At 33.7% G+C, this 22350-nt stretch overlaps 1 protein-coding gene across 5 annotated transcripts in view; it reads right to left on the reverse strand.

Annotated features, from left to right (window-relative positions):
- The window catches only part of Oma1 (OMA1 zinc metallopeptidase), a 62859-nt gene that overhangs the window by 25399 nt on the left and 15110 nt on the right, over positions 1–22350 (reverse strand). For all 5 annotated transcript variants that reach the window (XM_046451119.2, XM_046451121.2, XM_046451120.2 and 2 more), the window contains 4 exons: positions 21632–21805; positions 21427–21534; positions 18693–18821; positions 16055–16129 (listed from right to left, as the gene is read on the reverse strand). In XM_046451119.2, the coding sequence (XP_046307075.1) occupies positions 16055–16129; positions 18693–18821; positions 21427–21534; positions 21632–21805 (486 nt within the window). The remainder of the gene's footprint in view (positions 1–16054; positions 16130–18692; positions 18822–21426; positions 21535–21631; positions 21806–22350) is intronic.

A 22350-nucleotide genomic window follows, 5' to 3' on the forward strand; every position in this document is an offset into this window, starting at 1 on the left:
GACTTTAGGATATTTATCATTCCTAATCCCCATTAAACACAGTAATCTCCTCATACCTCTCTAATTACTGTAACAATAAAAAGCAATCACACATAATGCCCTCCTAAAAGGATGCTCCCAGTTTAGATCCATTTAAAAAAAAAATTAGTTTTCTTTTCAAAACTTAAAAAAGATACTCAAAAATAAGAATAAATAATTAAATTGTGAAATTTTTTAAAGAAATTAATTTCTAGTATACAACCAGAGATATGAAAAATTGTGCTCTATATATGTAATATGAATTGTAATGCATTCTGTTGTCATGCTCCACTTTGTCATAACAAATCAAAATTTTTTCAAAATAAGGAATAAAAAATTTAATTTCTGCAAATGACTGTAAACTCTCAAAATTTGTTACAATAACAAACAAATATGCAATATTACAGTGTGTGGATGTGAAGTATCCCCCAACAGCTCAAGTGTGAGACAATGCAAAAAGGTTTACAGGAGAAATGATTGGGTCATGAGAATGTTAACCCAATCAATGCATTAATCCCATGATGGGATTAACTGAGTGGTGGCTGAAGGCAGGTAGGGTGTGGATGCAGGAGGTGAGTCTTTGGAGGCACGCCTTTGGGGTATGTATTTTGTATCTGGCAAGTGGAGTCTCTATCTCTGCCTTCTGTTCATCATGTGAGCCACTTCCTTCTGCCACACTCTTCTGCCATGATGATCAGTCTCATCTGGAGCCCTGAGTAATGGAACTGGCTTTCTATGGACTGAGACCTCCGAAACTGTAAGTCCCAAATAAACTTTTCCTCCTTAAAAGTGTTTTTGTCATGTCTTTATGGTCGTAGCAACGAAAAAGCTAAGATATGCACAGTCAACAAAATCAAATACTTAAGAGAATATCTCTTTCTAATAGAGGATTAATAAAATGAATGGGAAACACTACTTCCTTCTGCCCTCTCAAGCCCCAAACACTGACAACCAATTTTACAAAATTCATCTGAAAACACACTGAAATAAGGAGAGAGAAAAGGCCTATCTATATTCCATGTAAAGGTTCTCAAAGAAAGAGCTCACTGACCATGCTTCATCTTACAGTGAAGTTCACTAACCCAACCTATGCAAACAGAGCTTCTGATAAATCTCCTAGCACCTTATAAAATATGGACAGATAATTATGCATCAAAAGTTAAGGACTTTATTGTATAGTTTTAATCATTAGAGAATAACTAGTCCTAGACTGGTGTTCTCATTTTTAATATCTATAAAGCTAGACAAAATAAATAAGGCAAATGTATTAGGTAGGACAGAACTGTGATCCCAGACTGAAGAAAAACTCTCAAGGTGATCCCAAAATGTGCCCCTGATCTCTGCCTGGGATTAGTTTCCTAACCACAGCACAGGAAGGCAGAAGCCAAGTAGAGCATGGCAAGTCTCAGTGAGAGGAGTTAGGGGACAGGAGCTGAGGGTTCCAGAAGTGGCTGAAATTTGTGTAATAAAGTACCAAAAGGAAACAGGGCCCCAGAAATTGGTATAGAGGTTCTATCCAGGTAATTCAAACTGGACTTCATTAAAATGAAATGTTTATTCTTCAAATGCACCAAAAAAAAAAAAAAAAAAAAAAGCAATAGCACAGCAAAGAACCCTGCTAAGAAAAAGCAGACAGACCACAGACAAAGAAAGACTATTTTCAAATCACATAGCCAACAAATGACTATATCCAGAAATTATAAAGAATATTCTAAAGTTAGTAGTAAAAAAAAAAAAAAAAAAAAAAAAAAAACCAATCCAATTAGAGTATGGTAAAAGTATTGAGCAGATATTTAATCAAAGAGAAATACACATGGACAAATAAGCACATAAAATCATTAGTCAGATAATAAACACTGAGTCTTCCATAATGAGAAGTCAACAGATAATATCTAAACTTAATAAATGAAAAAAATTTCAAAATAAACATATTACACAGAAATAGCTAAAAGAATTAAAGATGATTATGTAAAGTGGGGCAGAGAAGGATAATATTTTCCATTATGAGTTCATAATATTTATCTTTCTACACTATATTGAAATGATGGATATACACACAAATATATACATGCATTTAAAAGGGAAGGTGGTTAATAGTTTCAAAGCTACTAAGAAGTTGAGTGAGGAAAAAGGATGTAAGCATGGAATACAACACAGAAGTAGAAAAACTGATTGGAAAAACAAAACTGATAGACAGAGGCATAGACCTTAGAATCATACAAACTTGGATTGAAATCACAGCTTTACCATTTGTACTTGAGAGCAAGAAAGTGACAAACTACATGGGCTTCAGCAGCTTCATCTGTAAAATGGAGAGGATAGTCATAACAATAACCACTTCACAGAATTACTATTTGACAGATCAGATTATGCAATATATATAAAACACTAAGCATAATAGTGGCATATAATAAGTACTAAATGGCAGATAATGGTGCTATTATCCAAAAAGGTGCTATCAAAAAATAAATGGCAATATAAATAAAATATTTGAGATTTTACACTGTTTTTCTTTTTTGACAGGAAATAAAAACTTATATTTCAGGGATGTCATTTTTATAACATAAGTTTTCCACAGCAAAGACATTATCTGCATTGCTACATATTTATGACTTAACATCTGTAGCAATATTTCTTTCTCATTTGAGCTTAGTAGTCCATATTATCACAACTGGCAAAAAAAAGTCACGTACTACAAAACACAACAATATTTAGTGCACTTTAGAAAATGGGATCAGACTTTTATCTATCCAAGTACTCTTTTTAAAAAGTGGTTTGTATGTTACAAATAATCAAAGAAATATCGGTAATCTCCACTAATTTCTCTAATTTTATTCTTCAATTTAAAAAAATTAACCAAGTCTCCCCAAAACACAAAATTGGAATTTGATTATTTAAAGCAGAAATGTCTAAATTTACCAGGGTATCAGAATCACTGTCTGTTCTTAAATATTTTCAGATCAGAACTTTGTCATCTACCTACTAATTCAGAATTTCCAAGTATAGAGCCTGTAATATCTATGTTTTTAAATCTACCCAGCCAAAAAAAAAAAAAAAAAAAAAGATAATCTGCAAAAGAGAAAATAAAAGTCAACAGAAGAGAGGCAATGTTCAATTTACCATGAGGTAAGAAAATACAAATTTAAAAAGTAATGAGTCAAATTGGTGGCACAGGCCTATAATCTATAATCTCAGCTACTCGGTAGACTGAGACAGGAGGATCTCAAGTTTGAGACCAGCCTGTACAGTTTAAAAAGATTCTACCTCAAAATAAAATAAAAAGAATTGGTGAAGTAGGTCAGTGGTACAGCACTTGCCTAGAATGCACAAAGCACTGAGTTCCATTGCCAGCACTGAAAACATTTTTTAAAAAAGGAGCCAGACATCCTTTTTCGTCCAAATTGACAAAAAGTTAAAAAGACTGAAAAAGTACTGATGTGGGTATGAGAAAAAGGGCTTTCTCACATGTTGATGAAATCTGCCATTAACGTTTGAGAATACTTGGGAGTATGTGCTAAATATGAAAATGAAAATTTTAGCAATCTTGTCGTTACCCTTCCTACAAGTATAAAAGTCCATGGGATTTAAAGAAATATAAATATTTCTATTTTTTTATAGAACAATCACAAAAAGAATATATCCTGGAAATAATCCAAAATTTTAATAGCAGATAAACAAATGTATCATTTCTATTATGGAATATTAGGTAATTATTAAAATTACTAATTAAGGAACTACTTCTTCTAGTCCTGAAAAAGCAGCTTGCAACAGACCAATGTTTCTGCCATAAACAATTAGAAAATCTGGACAAAATAAGAAAATCTTGTTCAAAAGTTTGGAGAGTTAACAAGTCAGCCAAGGCTGGAGGAAGAAAAATCCCTGAAAGGGGAGCTCAATGAGGTGAAATTCCCTTTCTATATATCATTCTTCCCCCTCAGAGAACCTGAGGAATTTTAAGCAATGAAGAGCAAGAGGCTGAAAACTTCAAGCAGAAAGAGGTGGCAAAGGAAAGTGTTTGGCTGCCTGGTGGGTCTAAAGAACCAAAAACTTCAGAATCAGACTCATCAAGGCTGCCAAATTTGAGAAGTCGAGCTTCTAAAGGCAAGGGGAACACTGATACTACACTTGATTCTAGTTTGCAGAGGTATCTGCCATTCTTAAGCCACCCAAGTGCAACAGCTAAAGTTAAACAGGAAGCAGCTAATCTGTGTGTGGTAGCACACACCTGTAATCCCAGCGACTGGGGAGGCTGAGGAAGGAGGATCACAAGTTTGAGGCCAGACTGGGCAACCTAACAATGTGGGAGACCAACCTTACACGTGACTGGGTTACACTCCCCGGCTGGGTGCTGAGGCGCTCAGTCGCAGAAATGTGGCAAAGCTTTCCCCATCCTTCTTGGGTGCGAGGGTTGCTGTCTCGTGCATGGGTATGTCTTACTACAGCCCCATGGGTGAAGCTACGCTCACCTGTTTCTTTGTAATATAACCCCTTGCCCTGTTTAGGATAGAATCTTCCATGGAAGTGCCTTGTGTATGTCCCCTTCTTTTACTGTGCCCTTGGGTATGGCCTACCCAGGTGTCAGTCAACCTGCTGACAGTGGACATCATGAAGATACTCAGCCCCCTGAAACCTGACCCTTTGCCTCATTTGAATAGCTTCCCTCAATAAAAGGGGTCAGTGCATGCTCTTGCTCTCTCTTTCTGCGGACCCTTAAGGTCAGAGGAGCCGTCACAGCGACCCCAAAGAAAAAGGTATTTGTGTCTCTTGTGTGGTTATTTCGTGCAGCCCAGTTAGCCCAGTTTAACTGGAGTGACCCCTGAGCCTTTTAGTCTCGAGAACAGAAACCCAGCATAACAAGACCCTCAGAAACTTTCCAAGACCCTGTCTCAAAATAAAAAATTAAAAAGGTCTGGGACTGTAGCTCAGTAGTAAAGTACCCCTGAGTTCCATCCCTAGTACAAAAAAAAAAAAAGAAAGCCAAAATACTGAGTAAAGATTTCAACAATTCTAACAGTACCTTGCTGCTATGAGGAAAAGAAAAAAAAAAAAATGAAGCTGAGGACCACTAAAGAGGAGGAAGACAATGCACACTCCAGACTTTCAGGATGCCTGCCTAGAGGACAGTACCCTTAGGAATCTGGTGTACCCGACAAAGACAGTAGGCAGGCTCCTGATTGAGTGAAATAACCTGCTTTACTCTGTCATCAAATACAGGGAGTTGCTCTAATCAAATAAAATGTCAACTAGAGCTAAAATATCTATCTATATGAAATATTCAGCATTCAATCAAAAATAAGCAACCATTTCAAGAAAAAAAGACCAAAGGCAAAACAGATAACAGAAACAAACTCAGATATAATCCAGACATTAGAATTAATAGTGACATTTTAAAATATTATGATTAACATATTGGAGAAAATATGAAGAAACATATTACAAGATGGAGAATTTCACCAAGGAATTAAGATTTATAAGAGGGAATCAAATAGAAATTCTAGAATGGAAAGACATAGTAACTGAAATTTAAAACTTAAAGATGAGTTTAACACAGAATGGACACAGTTGAAAATAAGATTAGTGAACTGCATTACGGTGAAAAACATGCATCCTAAAACACAAACATGTGTAGAAAATAAAAAAATTAAAAAGAATTAAAGAGACACATGACAGTTTAACATTATCTGTAATCCTGATACCAGAAGGAGAGAAGAGAATAAAGCAAGTATAATACATTAAAAGATAATGGCTGAGAGTTTCCCAGACTAATGAAAAATATGTAACCACAGCAGACACAATAAATAAAAAGAAAATACAAGTAGACATATCACACTCAAACTACAGAAAAGCAAAGACAAACAGAAAATTTTAGCAGCCATGGAAAAAAGATGCATTGCCTTCCAAAGAACAATGGAAAGACTGATAGCTGATGTGGTAGGAACCCTCTTCAAAGGCAGTGTAGCCTGGCTAGCATCTGTGCAAGCATGTGGGACTCTGAAGGACAACATGGCACCTTCAGTAACCATGCACCCATGCATTTCCCAGACCAAAAAAAAAAAAAAAAAAAAAAGGCGAGGTAGCACACAGCACGCATGTGCAACTCTGCTGACACTCAGGGCACATGCATGACCCTGACAAGCTCCCTTTCCCCAGTGGCAGGCACAGCTCTGTCCTAACTTCCTTATGATTTTAAAGTATAGAATACCCATATAAGGGAGATGAAGGAGCTAATATGTAATTAGGTCGGGGGGAGGGGAATTAGTAGGGGCTGTATAAGTCAAAGCCTCTCTGCGCTCCATCTTTGGATGAAAATCCACCAAGTCTGTGTTGGCACAAAATAAATACTGCTTTCTATTGAACACCCCATGCCTTGTCTCTTTGTGTGTGAATCCCACAACACAATGTCTCAAAAGAAACAATAAACTTAGAAAATGCTAGAATGTCATCATTAACATGCTAAAAGAAAATAACTGTCAGTTTAAAATATTATGCCCTATAAAAATATTCTTTCAAAGAATGTGAAGCTTCCAGTAAGGACAGAAAAAGGTTGTGTGAACACTACAGCAGATAAAAATTATAAAAAACTTGATCAAAAATAACAGATATTTAATGACACTGGCCAGTAAACAAAAATAAACAAGTCAAAAGAGAATTAAACCAGGCACAGTGGCACATGCCTGAAACCCCAGCCGCTGGGAGAGGGAAGCAGGAGGATCAAATCCAGCCTCAGCAACAAGGAGGCACTAAGCAACTCAGTGAGACCCTGTCTCTAAATAAAATACATTATAGGGCTGGGGATGTGGCTCAGTGGTCAAGCACCCCTGAGTTCAATAGCTGGTATTGCCCCTCCCCCGAAAAAGAGAGAGAATTAAATATTGAACTTTTTTTAGAATAAGTAAGACAAAAGCTCACGGTTTTCAGGCCTAAGGATATTGTCCAGCTTCCACAGACAAAGCTGCAGAAAATAGTAGTGAAAAACAACAGCTCACCAGCTACAGTGCCAGAGAACAAAGCTCAAGGATAAAAAAGCAGTTTGAAATCTGAAAGAGGAAATTCTTACAGTGAGAACAAAAGGCCTGAGAAACTCTGTCAGCTCTGCCCAAATTATCTAACAAGAAGAAGGGGAAATGCAAGGGTGGGATTCTGGGGGACTACTGAAAAGTTGGCAGAGAATAGACAGACATCTACTTTTAAAAGAGCAATGCTGGAGACCAGATCTATGGGTCTGCAGCCTTCCCCCCCACCCCCCCGAAATCAATGCATTCATCAAATAATTGAGTTTGAGCAACAAAAAGCTAAAGTGATATGGTTTGTAGTTTTTGTGGAAAAAAAAAAACTCAGGCCAGCAGCATGTTACAATTTAAGAAGAAACCCTCAGAAATCATGAAGATTGGACTTTATCTTTGCCTAAATGCATGATGACTGCCAAACATCATGGTAAGACTTCTGTTTTTTCTTAGAAATTATTCAATATTAACCTCAAGTAGATTTGAATAAGTTAAATATGACTACCATTATCTTAAAAGGATCAATTTAAAAACAATGCAAAAACCTATACCTAGAAAGTCAATGGTATGAGATAAAAATATATTGACTGAATCAAAAAAAGGCAAAAAAGAAGCAACAGAGAAACAAACAAAAAAAGATAAGACAAACAAAAAACAACAAATTGGCAGACCTAAATACAACCACACTCAAAAATATTTAAATAAATATAAATGGACTATCACTTCAACTTAAAGGCAAAGAAGAGGCATATTTTATTTTATTTTTTTTCTGAAATTAGATCAATTTATTAATTAGAAACTTTTTCCAATTAATTTCAGGTTTTATATAACATGTCCTCTTTCCTAATTATTCTGAGGTTTCCCCTCTTCTCTTCTGCCTTCTACTTTCTGAACCACCCTAAACACCCTGTAACATGTAACAACAGGCTACACAATCAGTGTATGTTACTGTGGCCACAGGGACCACACTGGCCATGCCCTTGTACCGAATGATGAGTATCATGAAGAGGCATATTTTAAATGTGAAAACTCAAATAGCTAGAAAATAAATTAGTAGAAAAAGATATACCAAGTGAAGTAATTCATAAGAAAGCTAAAGAGGCTATATTAGTGTCAAATAAAATAGACTTCAGGTCAAGAAGTATTATTACAAACAAAAAGAAATATTTTGTAATGATTAATCAAATCAAGAAGGTAAAATAATCCCAAATGCATATGCACCTAATACAGAGCTTCAAATTACACGAAGCAAAAAGCAAGAGAACTGAAAGGGAAAATAGACAAATCTAAATTATAGTTGAAGATTCTGAAACTCCTCTCTCAAAAAAGCAGACTTGTAGAAAAAAATCAGAAGGATATAAATCTGAATGACAGTGTAAATCAGCATAAACTAACTTGTATTTTTTGAAAAAACACACTCAACTATGGTAGAACACTTTTTTTTTTCTCCAAATGATAGACTGTTCACCATAACAAACCAAATGTTGCACCACAAATCAAGTTTCTGGATCTTTAAGAGATTAAGATCTTATAGAACATGTTTACGGGCCACAAAGGAATTAAATTAGAAATAAACAACAATAGAACATTTAAACAAACCACAAATATCTGGATATTAAATGAATCATTTCTGGGGCTGGGGATGTGGCTCAAGCGGTAGAGCGCTCGCCTGGCATGCGTGTGGCCCCGGTTCGATCCTCAGCACCACATACAAACGAAGATGTTGTGTCCACCGAATACTAAAAAATAAAGATTAAAATTCTCTCTCTCTCTCTCTCTCTCTCTCTCCCTCTCTCTCACAAAAAAAAAAAAAAAGAATCATTTCTGAACAACTCAGGGATAAAAGAAATAACAAAAAAATTAGAAAACATCTTTACTTAAAATGATAATAAATATAACAATATATCAATGTTTCAAATTCACCTAAAATAATGGAGAATGGGAAATTTATAGCTTTAACCGTCTTTGGTAAAGAACAAGAAAGTCTAAAATCAAAGATCTTAGCTCTCACTGTTAGAGTTTAGATATTAGGTATCTCCCAAATGTTCACATGAGACAATGCAAGAAAGTTCACAGGGGGAATGATTGGATTATGAGAGTTTTAACCTAATCAGTGCATTAATCCCCCTAACAGGAATTAATTGAGAGGTAACTGTAGTCAGGAAGGGTGTAACTGGAGGAGGTGGGTTATTAGGTGGATATGCCTTTGAGGTATATATTTTGTGAGCTAGGCTTAGCCCCTCTCTCTGCTTCCTGCTTTCAAGACCTGAGCTGCTTTCCTCTTCCACAATCTTCCACCCTGGTGTTCTACCTCACTTCAAACCCAGAGCGATGGAGCGAACCATCTATGGACCATGATCTCTGAAGCCATGAGCCCCCAAATAATCTTCTCCTCCTCTAATTGTTCTTGTCAGGTCTTTTGGTCTCAGTGTCTAAAAAGCTAAAATATCCATCTGAAGAAAATGAAACAAAGAATAATAATTACATCCAAAGTGGAAAATTGGGCTTCATAAAATTTTAAATATTCTCCAAATCCATTCAAACAACAAAAAGAACAAGCCATAAAATAAAAAAAAATGATAAAATACACACATCTGACAAAGGATTTCTACCTAGCAAGTATATAAAAACTTTTTATAACTCAAGAATAAGAAGACAAACAATTCAATTTAAAATGGGCAAAGTAGCCAGGCACAGTGGCACACATCTGTAATCCAAGAGGTTCGGAGGCTAATGCAGGAGAATCACAAGTTCAAAGCCAGCCTTGGCAAAAGCAAGGCGCTAAGCAACTCAGTGACACCCTGTCTCTACATAAAATAGAAAACAGGGCTAGAGATGTGGCTTGGTGGTCAAGTGCCCCTGAGTTCAATCCCCAGTACTCTGTCCCCCTGCCCCAGAAAAGGGCAAAATACCTGGACAGGTCACAAAGAAAAATACATGAATGATGCCCAATGTGCACATGAAAATGTGCTTACACTAACACCATTAGTCAATAAGAAATGCAAGTTAAACTAACAGATGAAAGGTAAAGATTAAAGAACAGGATTTCTTCTTTTTGGCAGGGGGGAGTACCAGGGATTGAACTCAGGAGCACTCGATCACTGAGCCACATCCCCAGCCCTATTTTGTATTTTATTTAGAGACAGGATCTCATTGAGTTACTTAGCGCCTCTCAAGAACAGGATTTCTGCTTATAAGAGATACACACGTTAAGAACATAGAAAGTTTGAAAATAATAAGGAAGAAAAAGATGCCGTTCAAGCACTAACCAAAAAAATAATAATAATGTGGAATAACAATACTTATAAAGAAAAAGGTGAATAGTAGTCAAAAAGCACTGCTAGAGACAAAAGGCATTGTACACTGATAAAAAGATCAATCCACCAGAAAGATGTAAGATTCTAAATGTGGATGGTTAAAATAGCTAAAAGATACATAAAGCAAAAATTGATACAATTAAAAAGAGAAAAAGAAAAATCTTTAATGATAATGAAAGACTAACTAATCTCATATACAAATCATAACATTAATCATTCAGAATTTTTCCCTGATATGTGAGGAAAAAATTCACCAAGAAGACCTAAAACAACAAAATTAACAACATTGAGAAAACTAGCATCTGTAGAACCCTGCATTCACATAGCAGAGTCAACTTTCAAGTGCACACCATTTTAACAATCTTGATCACATGCTGAATCACAAAGCAAGACCCAAAAATGATTCTGTTTTGGTCAGTTTTGCCAGGCTATGATCAAAAGACCCCACAAAAACAACTCGGAAAAAGAAAAGTTTATTTGGAGTCCACAGTTTCAAAGTCCTCAATCCATAGACAGTCGATGCCATTTCTCTGAGATCAAGGTAAGAAGGGCCCAGCAGAGGAAAGCTGTTCAGGTCAGGAAGCAGAGAGTTGTGGGGGAAAGGGTCACAGGGAAGATGCCCACCCCCAGCCATGCCCATCTGCCTACAGTTAGCAAGCTAGTCTGTTCAAACTAACATTGACAGATTAGGTTATAGCTCTCACAATCCCAGTCATTTTATCTCTGAACATTCCTGCATCAACACAGGAGTTCTGGGGGGACACCTCATATACAAACAATAACATTAATCATTCAGTATATTCTCTAATCAGTGTAATTAATTTAGAAATCAAAAACAAAAGGTAACCATAGAATCATGAAATGATTAAAAATTAAGCAATAAACCTCTAAATAATCCAAGAGTCAAAAAGAAAACCACAATGAAAACAAGAATATATTTTAAACTAAAGAAAAAAATGCATATTAATTCCTGCAATGTGGCAAGCAAAGGTTCTCCTAAAGGATATCCTTAAATATATACATAGTCCTCAACTTACAATGGTTTAACTTGAGTTTTTTTGACTAGAGGATATTGTTAAAGTGATAGGCATTCAGGAGAAATCACACTTCAAATTTTGATCTTTTCCTGGGCTAGCAATATATATATAGGGTACTCTAATGAGCCTGGGCAGCAGCAGAGTCACAGCTCCCAGCCAGACACATGACCACAAAGATAAGTCACAAATATGGTAAAAGGCACTGAACTACTAAGCTATGATGGTTAAAAAGTTAGGTGTAATGAGCTGTTAGTCAATTTTCTGTCACTATGACAAAATACCTAACATAATCAACTTAAAAGGAGGAAAGACTGATTTTGGCATACAGTTTCAGAGGTTTCGGCCATGGTCACTTGGCCCTGTAGCTTTGGGCCTGTGGAGACACAATACATCATGGGAGGAGCATATGGAAGAAGAGGTCTATTCACCTCATGGCAAAGAAAGCAAAAGAGGAAGGAGCCAGAGACCCAATATTTCCCTCAAGGGCATGCTCCCAGTGATCTAACTTTTTCTCAATAGGCCCACCTCCCAATAGCACCATGGGCTGGGGACCAAGTCTCTAATACCTGGGCCTCTGGGGGACACTTCCAAACCACAGCATATTTTTCAACTTCTGACAGGTTAATAAAGATGTAACCCCACTGTAACTTAAAGAGCATGTGTGTTAAAAGCAAAACAGAATTTAAAAAATCAATAAGTATCCCTTTAAGAAACAATGGAAAAGAACAGCATATGAAACCTGAAAAAAATTAATAAAGATAGGAAAAGTAACTGATATAATAGAAAACAAACATATAATAAAGAAATTACATAAAATCAAAAGATGGTTTTTGAAAAGATTAATGAAAGTGATAAAATCTAGAAAAAAAAGATAGGGCACAGATCACCAATATTAGGAACCAGGAGGATATTTAAAATTTAATATGTAAAATACAGGTATCCTTTAGACATTAAAAATATAGGAATAATATATTAAAATAATTTTATACCAATATTGTTGAAAATTTAAACAAATTCCTAGAGAAACAAGCAACAGAAACTGACACAAGCAATAGAAAACTGAATACTTCTACATCTATTAATGAGACTAAGCCCATAATTAAAAACAATCCCACAAAGAGATCTGTAGAACCAAGTGGCTTTACCTATGAATTATCCAAACATTTAAAAAATAAATAATGCTACTCTTATAGAAAGATTAACATTACACGGCTTTCATTTCATTACATTTCTTACAATTCTTGTCTTCCAGAGAATAGAAAATTAAGTTCACTTCCCAACTCACTTTATTACGTCAGTATAACCTTGATACCAAAAACTGAGAAAAACATTATAAGAAAAGCAAATTCCAGGCTACCATCTCCAATAAACATAAACATTCAAAATATACGTCAGCAAACTAATTCAAGCAACATATTAAAGAGTAATGTAAATGACAAAATCCAGTTTATTTCTACAAGTAAAAGTTTGACTACTTTAAAATAAAATCAATGTAATTTGCCTCACTAACAGATTAGGAGAAAAATCACATAATCCTCTCAGTAAATGTAGCAAATACATTTGATAAAATATAATATTTATAATTTTTAAAAATCACTTAAAATATTAAAAGAGAAATTTTCATCTGATAAAAAGTCTCTATAAAAAGCTTATAACACACATCATAATTAATGGCAAAATATTCTAAGATCCAGAAGAAGCAAAGTTGCCTATCATCTGAAGTTTCTTGCTATTACAATAAGGCAGGAAAAAAGTATACAGACTGGAAAGTAAGAAATAGATTGCTGAATACCAAGTTAGCTATATAAATAAATGATAGTTCTATCTGTAAGCAATTTATTTTTAAAATGACACTATCTATCATAACATCACACATTTAACAATAAATCTAACCAAATATGTCTGAGTCCTACATACAAAAACTCTTCAAAACATTACTGAGAAAAATTTAAAAACATCTAAATAAATAGATAAATATATCATATTCATGGATGAGAAAATCAATATGGTAGACAACAGGGCACCACCTGTAAAAAATACATGAGGATCTTAGCATGTAGTCAGGGAGATTTCAGGTTTAACCTTAGGTACTATCCCTGGCTCTCCCATGCAATAGATTGCCCAAGGCACATGACCTTTATCTTTGTTCAGCTAGGAAAATCTCTCACAGTCTCTCTAGAGATGGGCACAACCCATTGGGAATTGGGCAGCTCACCTTCAACATTTTTTGGAGAAGAACATTCTATGGAAGGCCTTTGATGCCCCCCAATATAAATAAAGCAGACGTGGGCTCCATTTTGCCTTTTAGTCTAGAAGCTTGATCTGTCTGGTTAGCTTGCCCATCACACCCCAACTTTTTGAAAATATTTTCTGTGTCTTGAGGTTTTTGTCGTAGTTCTATTTTTCTTAGCTTTTATTTCTCAGGCAACCCATTCCACAGAGGGGAATCCCATTCCCATTGCCTGCACAGGACGCAGTCGTCCCCAAATTGATGTATAAATGCAATGCAATTCTAATAAAAATTCTAGGCATGCTTTGTAAACAGTTGTATAATTTAAAGCTGATTCTAAAATTCAAATGAAAATGCAAAGGTCCAAGAATAGCCGAATCCATCTTGCAAAACACTGGAGGACAAAAGCTATCAGATGTCAACATTTATTACAAAAACATAGTAATGATGTGGTATGGGAGAGAATAAGGAGTCCAGAAGATAGACCCCCAGATATACCACCACCTTTAAAACAAAAAGATACTGAAGTGTGGTGAAGAAAAGATGACTCATCAATAAATGGTGCCAACTCTACTAGCTATCCATATAGAAAAAAATTATCTTAGCCTCTTATATGGTATGAAAAAGATAATAAAGAAGTTTCTTGGAAATTAAGCAGGCACAATTTATTGAGATCAACAAGGTTTCTTATCAAGAACAAAGAACACACAATATAAAGGGAAAATCTGACAGACCGTACTACATTAAAATTAGAAAGGTCTTGATATAGCATATCTATCACTCCTTATTTAGGAATCTCAATGTATGCAGTCTGAAAATTCACTTAATTTTACTTACTTAATATTCAAATAATGATTTCTGGTTTGTAAATGAGTAATATCTTGATTTATAAAATTAAACTATAAAACTCATTATGAGAGGTTCAAGTAATAGTAATTTCAATAATAATAACTACTGGAAACTTAACAAAGGATCAAATAAAACTTGAACTTAATATGTGAAGTGGCATTGTTTACACTCATTTTTATTAAAACTACACTTTTACTTCTAATGTTAAATTCAGGAACTCAGTTACTACAGGTGATTAAAATAGTAGTCAAGCAAGAAGTATCCATTCAGGAGAGAAACAAAACCAATTTAAGTAAAAGTAAAGGAAAAAAAAGTCACCTGCTACAACAAAAACACACTGAATGCCTATTCCTTTATACATCTATTTACGTGTATGTAAAAATGTAAAAACATTTTGCTCAATCAGAATCATAGCTACAATAGGATTAGCCTTTCTCTAGGTGGGGTAACAGCTATACATCATCTTATTTACTCAAAGAGCCTCCTTAGATCAGAAACGCAAGGACAGGAGGAAACTAAAGACTGCATTAGCTTTCTAGGGAGAGCAAGTTTTGTTTTGTTTTGTTTTGTTTTGAGGTTTTTTTTGGGGTTGACTGGTTATTTTTGTTGTTGTTGTTGTTTCTTTGGTACTAGGAATTGAACTCACGGGCACTTAACCTCTGAGTCACATCCCCAGCCCTTTATTATATTTTATTTAGAGACATAATCTCCCTGAGTTGCTTAGGGCCTTGGTAAGTTGCTGAGACTGACCTCCTTCTCCTGCCTCAGCCTCTCAAGGCACTGGGATTAATGGCATGTGCCACCATTCCTGGCTATAGAGAAAGGAGATCAAGACATTACTTATCCCTACGTTTAAAATTTTCAATTTACATAATTCATGTCTGTAATCAAATAATAAAACATGCAAAAAATTATTTCCAATAAAAGATTAAGACTTTTTTATATAACCCTATAATTACAGCACTATAATCTTACATATTCTGTTAAAGACATAACAAAACCTCATATATAGGAGGGGGTTAAGTGAACATCTTTAGTTTGCATTCTTGCAAAGGTGACAATCTTCAAATTCTACAGATTAATGAAAATTACATAAGGGGACTATGGTTTGGATAAGGTCTGAATGACGCCCAAGAGTCCATTACCATTAAATGCTTGGACCCCAGGTGGCACTACTGGGAGGTAGTGGAACATTTAGAAGGTGGGAACAAGTTGGAGATCCCTAGGTCACTGGGGGTGTGTCCTTGAATGAGATTGTGGGACCTCACCTGTCCTCTCTTTCTCTCTACTTCCATTATAGATATTACCACTTTGCTTCTATGCACGCTTCTGACATGACATGTCACCATCTTCTACCCACACCAGAACTCAGTCAATGCAGGCATTATGTTTTTGAACCTCCAAAATTACGAACTACATAAACCTCTTCTCACTTGAAATTAGCTGACTCTGGTATTTTGTTGTAGTAATGGGAAGCTGATAAATATTTAGGATTAATATATTTTAATTCTTAATCTCTGCCCATGCCAAACATTAAGACAACACACATTTATCTTTTACTATGTGAAGAACACTACTTTCAACTAATAATCACTTTACCTTTGCAGCAAACTGTAGTCCAATTTGATCAGCTTCAGCTTCCAGTGCTCTACTGTACGGTCTATCAAACATATACTAAAAAGAAATATGATAGAAAAATTCCATTAAGGTAATTTGTTTTTTGACAAAAGGAATAACAAAATGAAATTTTTAAAAATCAATTTCAGAGAGTATCTAGGATAAAATTTCTATACTTCCTACATCTTTAAAGAATACCATGGTATAAAACATAAAAGGAACCTTCATTTCTTCCATCAGATTAATACTTTAAAAACAAGGAAAAATAGAAAAAAACATGCCTACAAATTTCTGGACAGTCAATTGTATCATTATATCTGTTTTCCAATTATAATCTCCACTGAGTAGAGGGATCTCTAAGAAAGCTTATTAATGCAAGCTCTTAATATGACCAAAGAACATTTTGATATTACAGTTTAAAATGAAATTAAAAAAATATAAGTCCATAATAACCAGTGATACTATTAGAAGATTTATTTCAGTAAGAAAATTAACAATATAGCAGAACTTTGTTTCTTTGATAAATTATCTTAATTTCCCTTTCCTTTCTAAGTATTAATTTGTTAGGAAAATGAAATTTTCTTCTGACTTCAATTTTTTAAGAATAGATATTATAACTTTTATTTTCCTAATTACTTGTATTTATGAGAATGCTTTTCAGTTAAATTCTAATTTTCAGTAAATACTAAAACTTTGTAAAGGACAGATCAATAGGCATTTTTTCTTTGAGAAAAGAGCTATTAATTGGGGAAACGATTTTTCAAACGTAGCAACATGTTTGTGACGACTAAAAATAATCAATCTGAAAACAGTATGTGATCATTAGAAGTGAATTTTTTTCTTCTCAATCGTATCTGGTTTAGATTGGTAAACGACATCACAGTCTCTTCACTCTCATGAGCAGTCTTCATGTGTCCCATTGAGTCTACTCATAATATACCAATTTAAAACATTGGCTTTAAAAGGAGAACCAGTAGTATCATATATAAAATGGAACTAATACCAGCAAGCACCAAATTCCTAGATTTACAAAGAGAATTAAATGAAGCAATAATAAAATCAATAGTTCATATTTACCGTGTCCTTACTTTATGACAAGGACTGTGCTAAATGCTTTAAATTAGTATTCTCAATCTGGTATGATTCTGTCCCCCAGGGACATTTGTTAAGTACAGACTTTTTGACTGTCACAACTAGGAAAAGACCCTGATAACTACAAGGCACAGGAAAACTCCCCACAATAAACAAGTATAGTTCTGAGATTGAGAAATCCTGTCATTAAATGTAGTTTTCAATAGCCACAGCAAATGAATGTAGGCAATTCCCACTCCCTAACAATTTTACTATCAGCATTCCTTTCTCCTTCCCAGTCACAGTGAGCAGGGCTTTATAGAGAGAAAAATATGTGTCACCAAAAGTTTTGAGGGGAAAAGAATTCAAACAAAAGTAATCTCTATTCTATTTTCAATTTAATTATTGAATTAAAGAATTACCATAAAAAGGCAGGCTTCGTCAAGAATTTCAAGAAACAGATACAAGATATCTTTATTATAACCAAATCTGATTCCACCACAGAAAAAGTAATCTATAGATGGATGGGTTGGGGAAGACCATATGAACTCCTCTGACATTCCAGCAGGTCAGTGACAGAAACAAAGGTCCAAAATGTGAGATCCTATAATATAAGCAATAACCATTCCTTCTTTTTTTTCCCTTTGAGAACCTTTACTTCAATATAAATGAAGCCAAGTGATAGGAGAACTCTAAATAAAAGCCTTAGTTATTGAATCTCAAAAGCAATTTGTCTCAGAGAATTCTGAACATTAGATTTGAACAACACCCAGATGGCACTCTGATGGGTGCTCCACAACATTAAATAAACAAATGACAGATTGTGCCTAAATAACCAAACTCCCAGGACAAGAAGAAATAAAGAAAAATGTAAAATAGTTAATCATGGTTAACAAAGTACTTATGAAGATTACAAGACCTACTTTCAGTAATGCAGCGTTTTAAACAAAATGAAAGACTTAATACATTTTTGAGATTATCATTACACATAAACACTAAGAACCAAAGTTAACAAATACCTAGTAAGACTGTCCTTTCAATATTTTTGAGGCAATGTAAGTTTAAATGGGAGTGAGCAGGAGAGGGTGATAAAGCAGCTTAGTAACCCTATCATCATTAGAGATTTCTTTGAAGAGTTTTCCCCAAAAATGAAAATATCTGGGGGACAAGGGAGTCAGTACACTAGAGTAACAGAATGAAAGAAAGGGTTCATGACTATGCTTTCTCTCTGTAAAACCAACAACTATGTGAAAAAAAGATATTAGCTAAAAATTACCTAACCCTTTTAAACCATCCATACGCATCACTTATTTGAGAGGTGTAGCATTCCTGAAATTCTCATATAAGAATATTCCCTAAAACAAGTAAACATAAGGCACTAAAATTCAATACCCATGTTAAATTAAATATTAAATAAAATAAATATTAAATATTAAATATTAAATTTCCACCCTAAAAGTGGAAACATCTCTGGTATTTGTTGCTTCACAATAGTATTAAAATATCCGCAAGTAACCCTTATAAATTCAAGTTATTATCTCAGACTTACCTCCTGCAGTTTAGACTGTATCCACTGGCCCAAAATTGCCAAACTATCTCGTGGACAAATGGCCCAAATCATTGTGAGAAAAATCATACCAAGGAAATCCAGTAAATGAACCAAGCTAGCCTTTTCCGCCTGAGAACAATAAAAAAAAGTGAAAAATTACATTCAATAAATTGAGACAGTGTGTTTATATTCTCTAGTTATCATGTGTAATCACATTAAATAACTGCATGTGTTTAAGTGGTCCTCAACAAATAAAACCCTTACTTCTCTTTCTTCTGTGTGCATATCATTCCCAGTCTCTTTTTCCTGTCCCTTACTTACATAGTCATGCACTTACTGCACTGCTTACTATCAAGTCAGACAATGACAGGTTTATTAATCTACAGTTTCTTATATTAACAGCACAATACTGTGAAATAGGTTAAATTACTCCTATTTTACAGATAATGAAACTGAGATGGAGAAGGCCCTTAAAAATACTACCCAAATTCATATCATTATTAGTGAAAGGACCAGGAATCAGACAGACCCAGTAAGTTTTAGTTTCTAATACAATCATAAATCTTTTTAAACATAAAATAAATGTGTTTATTGTACTTACATTTTTGGATAAAGACTAAACACTACCTAACATATGAAGCAGTTAAAGTAAGAAATAATTCAGAAAAAGACTGGAAGTTTATTTTAAATAAAAGTCTTTTGGTCTTTATGATCTAATTTAGGAAAGTATGATTGATTTATACAAGTTGTCAATTTTGTGATTTTAGTATCCCTCACCAGAGAATTAGGTTGAGTTTTTGTATTTACCTATAAAAGTAACCAAATAAGGTTATACATAATATAGTTGTTTTGAATAGTAACGTCTAATATAAGTTTAATACACTGGATTGTTTCTTGTTTGCTACTGATGTTGATTAGTAAATGTTAATGGAATGCTGAGAATGATAACATAGCAGTTATTAACTTGAACATATGAAACATGCCTGAAACTAAAAGCAATGACTTGGACTATATTCTTCAAAAATATCATCTTTCATCACAAACACACTTTGCTTCATTATAAGAACTGTGCCCTATGAAAAACAAGTACAGGATTATTTTAACATGAAAGAGTGAAACTTAAAATAATGAAGCCATTATGGAGCAGAAAGTCCTTGCTATTAATTACTAAAGAATATGATTACCACTACACAGTCTTAGAAAACTAGAAATAAAAAAATTTGTGTATTTGTAAAACAAAGAAAACATCAAAAAAAAGTTAGATTTAATTAAAATTAGACTCCCAAAAGAGAAAAATGTGTTCATATAATAAAGACCTCTGCAATAGAAGTATTAATAACTGTTTTCTATGAAGGGTACTATTTGCATTTTATGTCTCATCTAATTACTGTTCTTGCACTGACAAAGATAACAACAATATAATGAGAATGAGGCATTGAACTAGATTCCAGAAAAATATAATGAATAGTAAAACCTTTTAAATGTTAAAGTGGCCAGATTGATTTATTTTTGTGATTATGACAACATTAATTGGAAGACAGAGTGCATATAATGACACTAACAATTGCTTAGACTTATTTTTGTACATATTTAAGAAAAACAATTTTTAAATTTTCCTTTAACTTTGAGGAAATAAGGGAGAAAAGTACTATTTGCACTTCAGAATAAGTACAACTTTGACCTATCTTATTTTCTTATTACTCTAGGAATAGGCAGAATTTAAGAAGACTTTTAGAAGGAACATAAACATTATTGTTTCCATTTGAGGTTAACATTACTTACACTTCTGATTTAGTATTTCATAATCCCTTCACTATTTGCTTTCAGGTTTTCAATTAAAGAAAATATACTTCTCTCTAATTATGTGGACAAAAGAGCCATTCATATTTTTTAATGAGTGGCAATTTAAAAAGGAGTAAAACAAGTATATGTTATTTTCCTGGACTCATACCAAGTCAAATAGATGTGTAATCAAAAGACCATAAATCAACCTGAATTCTATAATGTATTTTAAAAACTGCTGCCAACAAACAGGTAATTGTGGTAAAAGGAAGAAATGCTGGACTTGAAAGCAGAAGACCTATTTTAAATTCCCAAGTCAGTCACTTTGTCATGTTGTGTTATTTAGAGTCTTTTTAAATACCAGTCCTCATATATAAAATAGGCATAATAAATATATACTTCATGAGGTATTAAAGTTATGAATGAAAAGATACATATTAAAAACCTTGGTAAACTGTAAGATGACAAGGTATCATTATTACTTTGCATTAATTATATATGGCCTATCATTCTAGATATTTTCAGAGATGCTCTAAGCTATCCTCTGAGAATGAACAAAAAGAAAACTAGTTTTCACACTTCAATAGTAATATCATTTTATATAATTAATTTTCTGACTAGATTATATATATGTTGATAACTATGGAAAGTTTAAAATCTAATTTGAAATAATTAGTGGTTGAAAATAATTACTTTTTTAGCAAAAGAGACAGGTAATAAAAATAGTATTTAAAAGAAACACTAATGATTCAGTATCAAGTATAAAGATCATAAAAAAATCTGAAAATTAGCCAATCACATTTTTTTTAGGTAACAGAATAAGGAAATTACTAAACACTAAAATTCCATCATTATAAACAGAAAACTGAAAAGACTCAGTTCTTGGAAGAGATGTAACCTGCTACTTTTGCAGCAATATTCTGACAACTGAATATTCACTTCAGGTACTTACAGCATGCCCAAGTACTGCATGTGCTATTTCATGACCCAGAAGGAAGGAAAGTTGATGCGTATCAGTTACACTATTTAAGAGCCCAGTGAAAATAAAAACTTGTCCATTCTGCACCATAAAGAAAATAATACAAGCAATTAGAACAACATAAAATATAAGGACATTAAATTTAGCAATAAAAATGTGTTTGAAAACATTTACTTACTGGAAGTACAAAGGCATTTATATCTGGAGAATCAACAACATGAATAACCCAATTGAGCTCAGAGATTCCTGGGATATCTTTATTACATTCAATTAGATGATATACCACTTCTTTAACAGTCAGATATCGAGGGTCTTTCTCAGTTAGCATATCATTCTTAAATTCTTCCATCCACTAAAAAATTAAAATGAAAATATTCTTTATTGGGAGGGGAGGGGGGATAGTAGGGGATAGGAAAGGCAGCAAAATACAACAGTCACTAATATGGCATTACGTAAAAATTGTGAAATGTGTAACTGATGTGATTCTGCAATTTGTATTTGGGGTAAAAATGGGAATTCATAACTCACTTGAATCAAATGTATGAAAGATGATATGTCATGAGCTTTATAATGTTTTGAACAACCAATAAAAAAATTAAAAAATAAAATAAAATAAAGAAAATATTCTTTATTGTAAAAGAATTTTACAAAACATTTATATTGCTTCATAAAGAGTTACATGACTACTTAGTGTTGAACATTTTAAGTTTTAATTACGTAAAAGTTTGTATATATTAAACACTCAAATCTCTCAAATTTGAATTATTCATGCAAAGGCAAAGTGGTTTCTCACAATGGAACAAATTCTAATATGAATATTTTTCACATAAATGTGTTGAAATCAAAATTTCATTATATTAACCTATATGCTAGTAAAGTGCTTAAATTTTATTTCTA

Source organism: Marmota monax, unplaced genomic scaffold (assembly GCF_021218885.2).
Source record: "Marmota monax isolate L192 unplaced genomic scaffold, Marmota_monax_Labrador192_F-V1.1 WCK01_AAM20220418_F8-fsc00023, whole genome shotgun sequence".
In the NCBI taxonomy this organism is placed as follows: Eukaryota; Metazoa; Chordata; class Mammalia; order Rodentia; family Sciuridae; genus Marmota; species Marmota monax.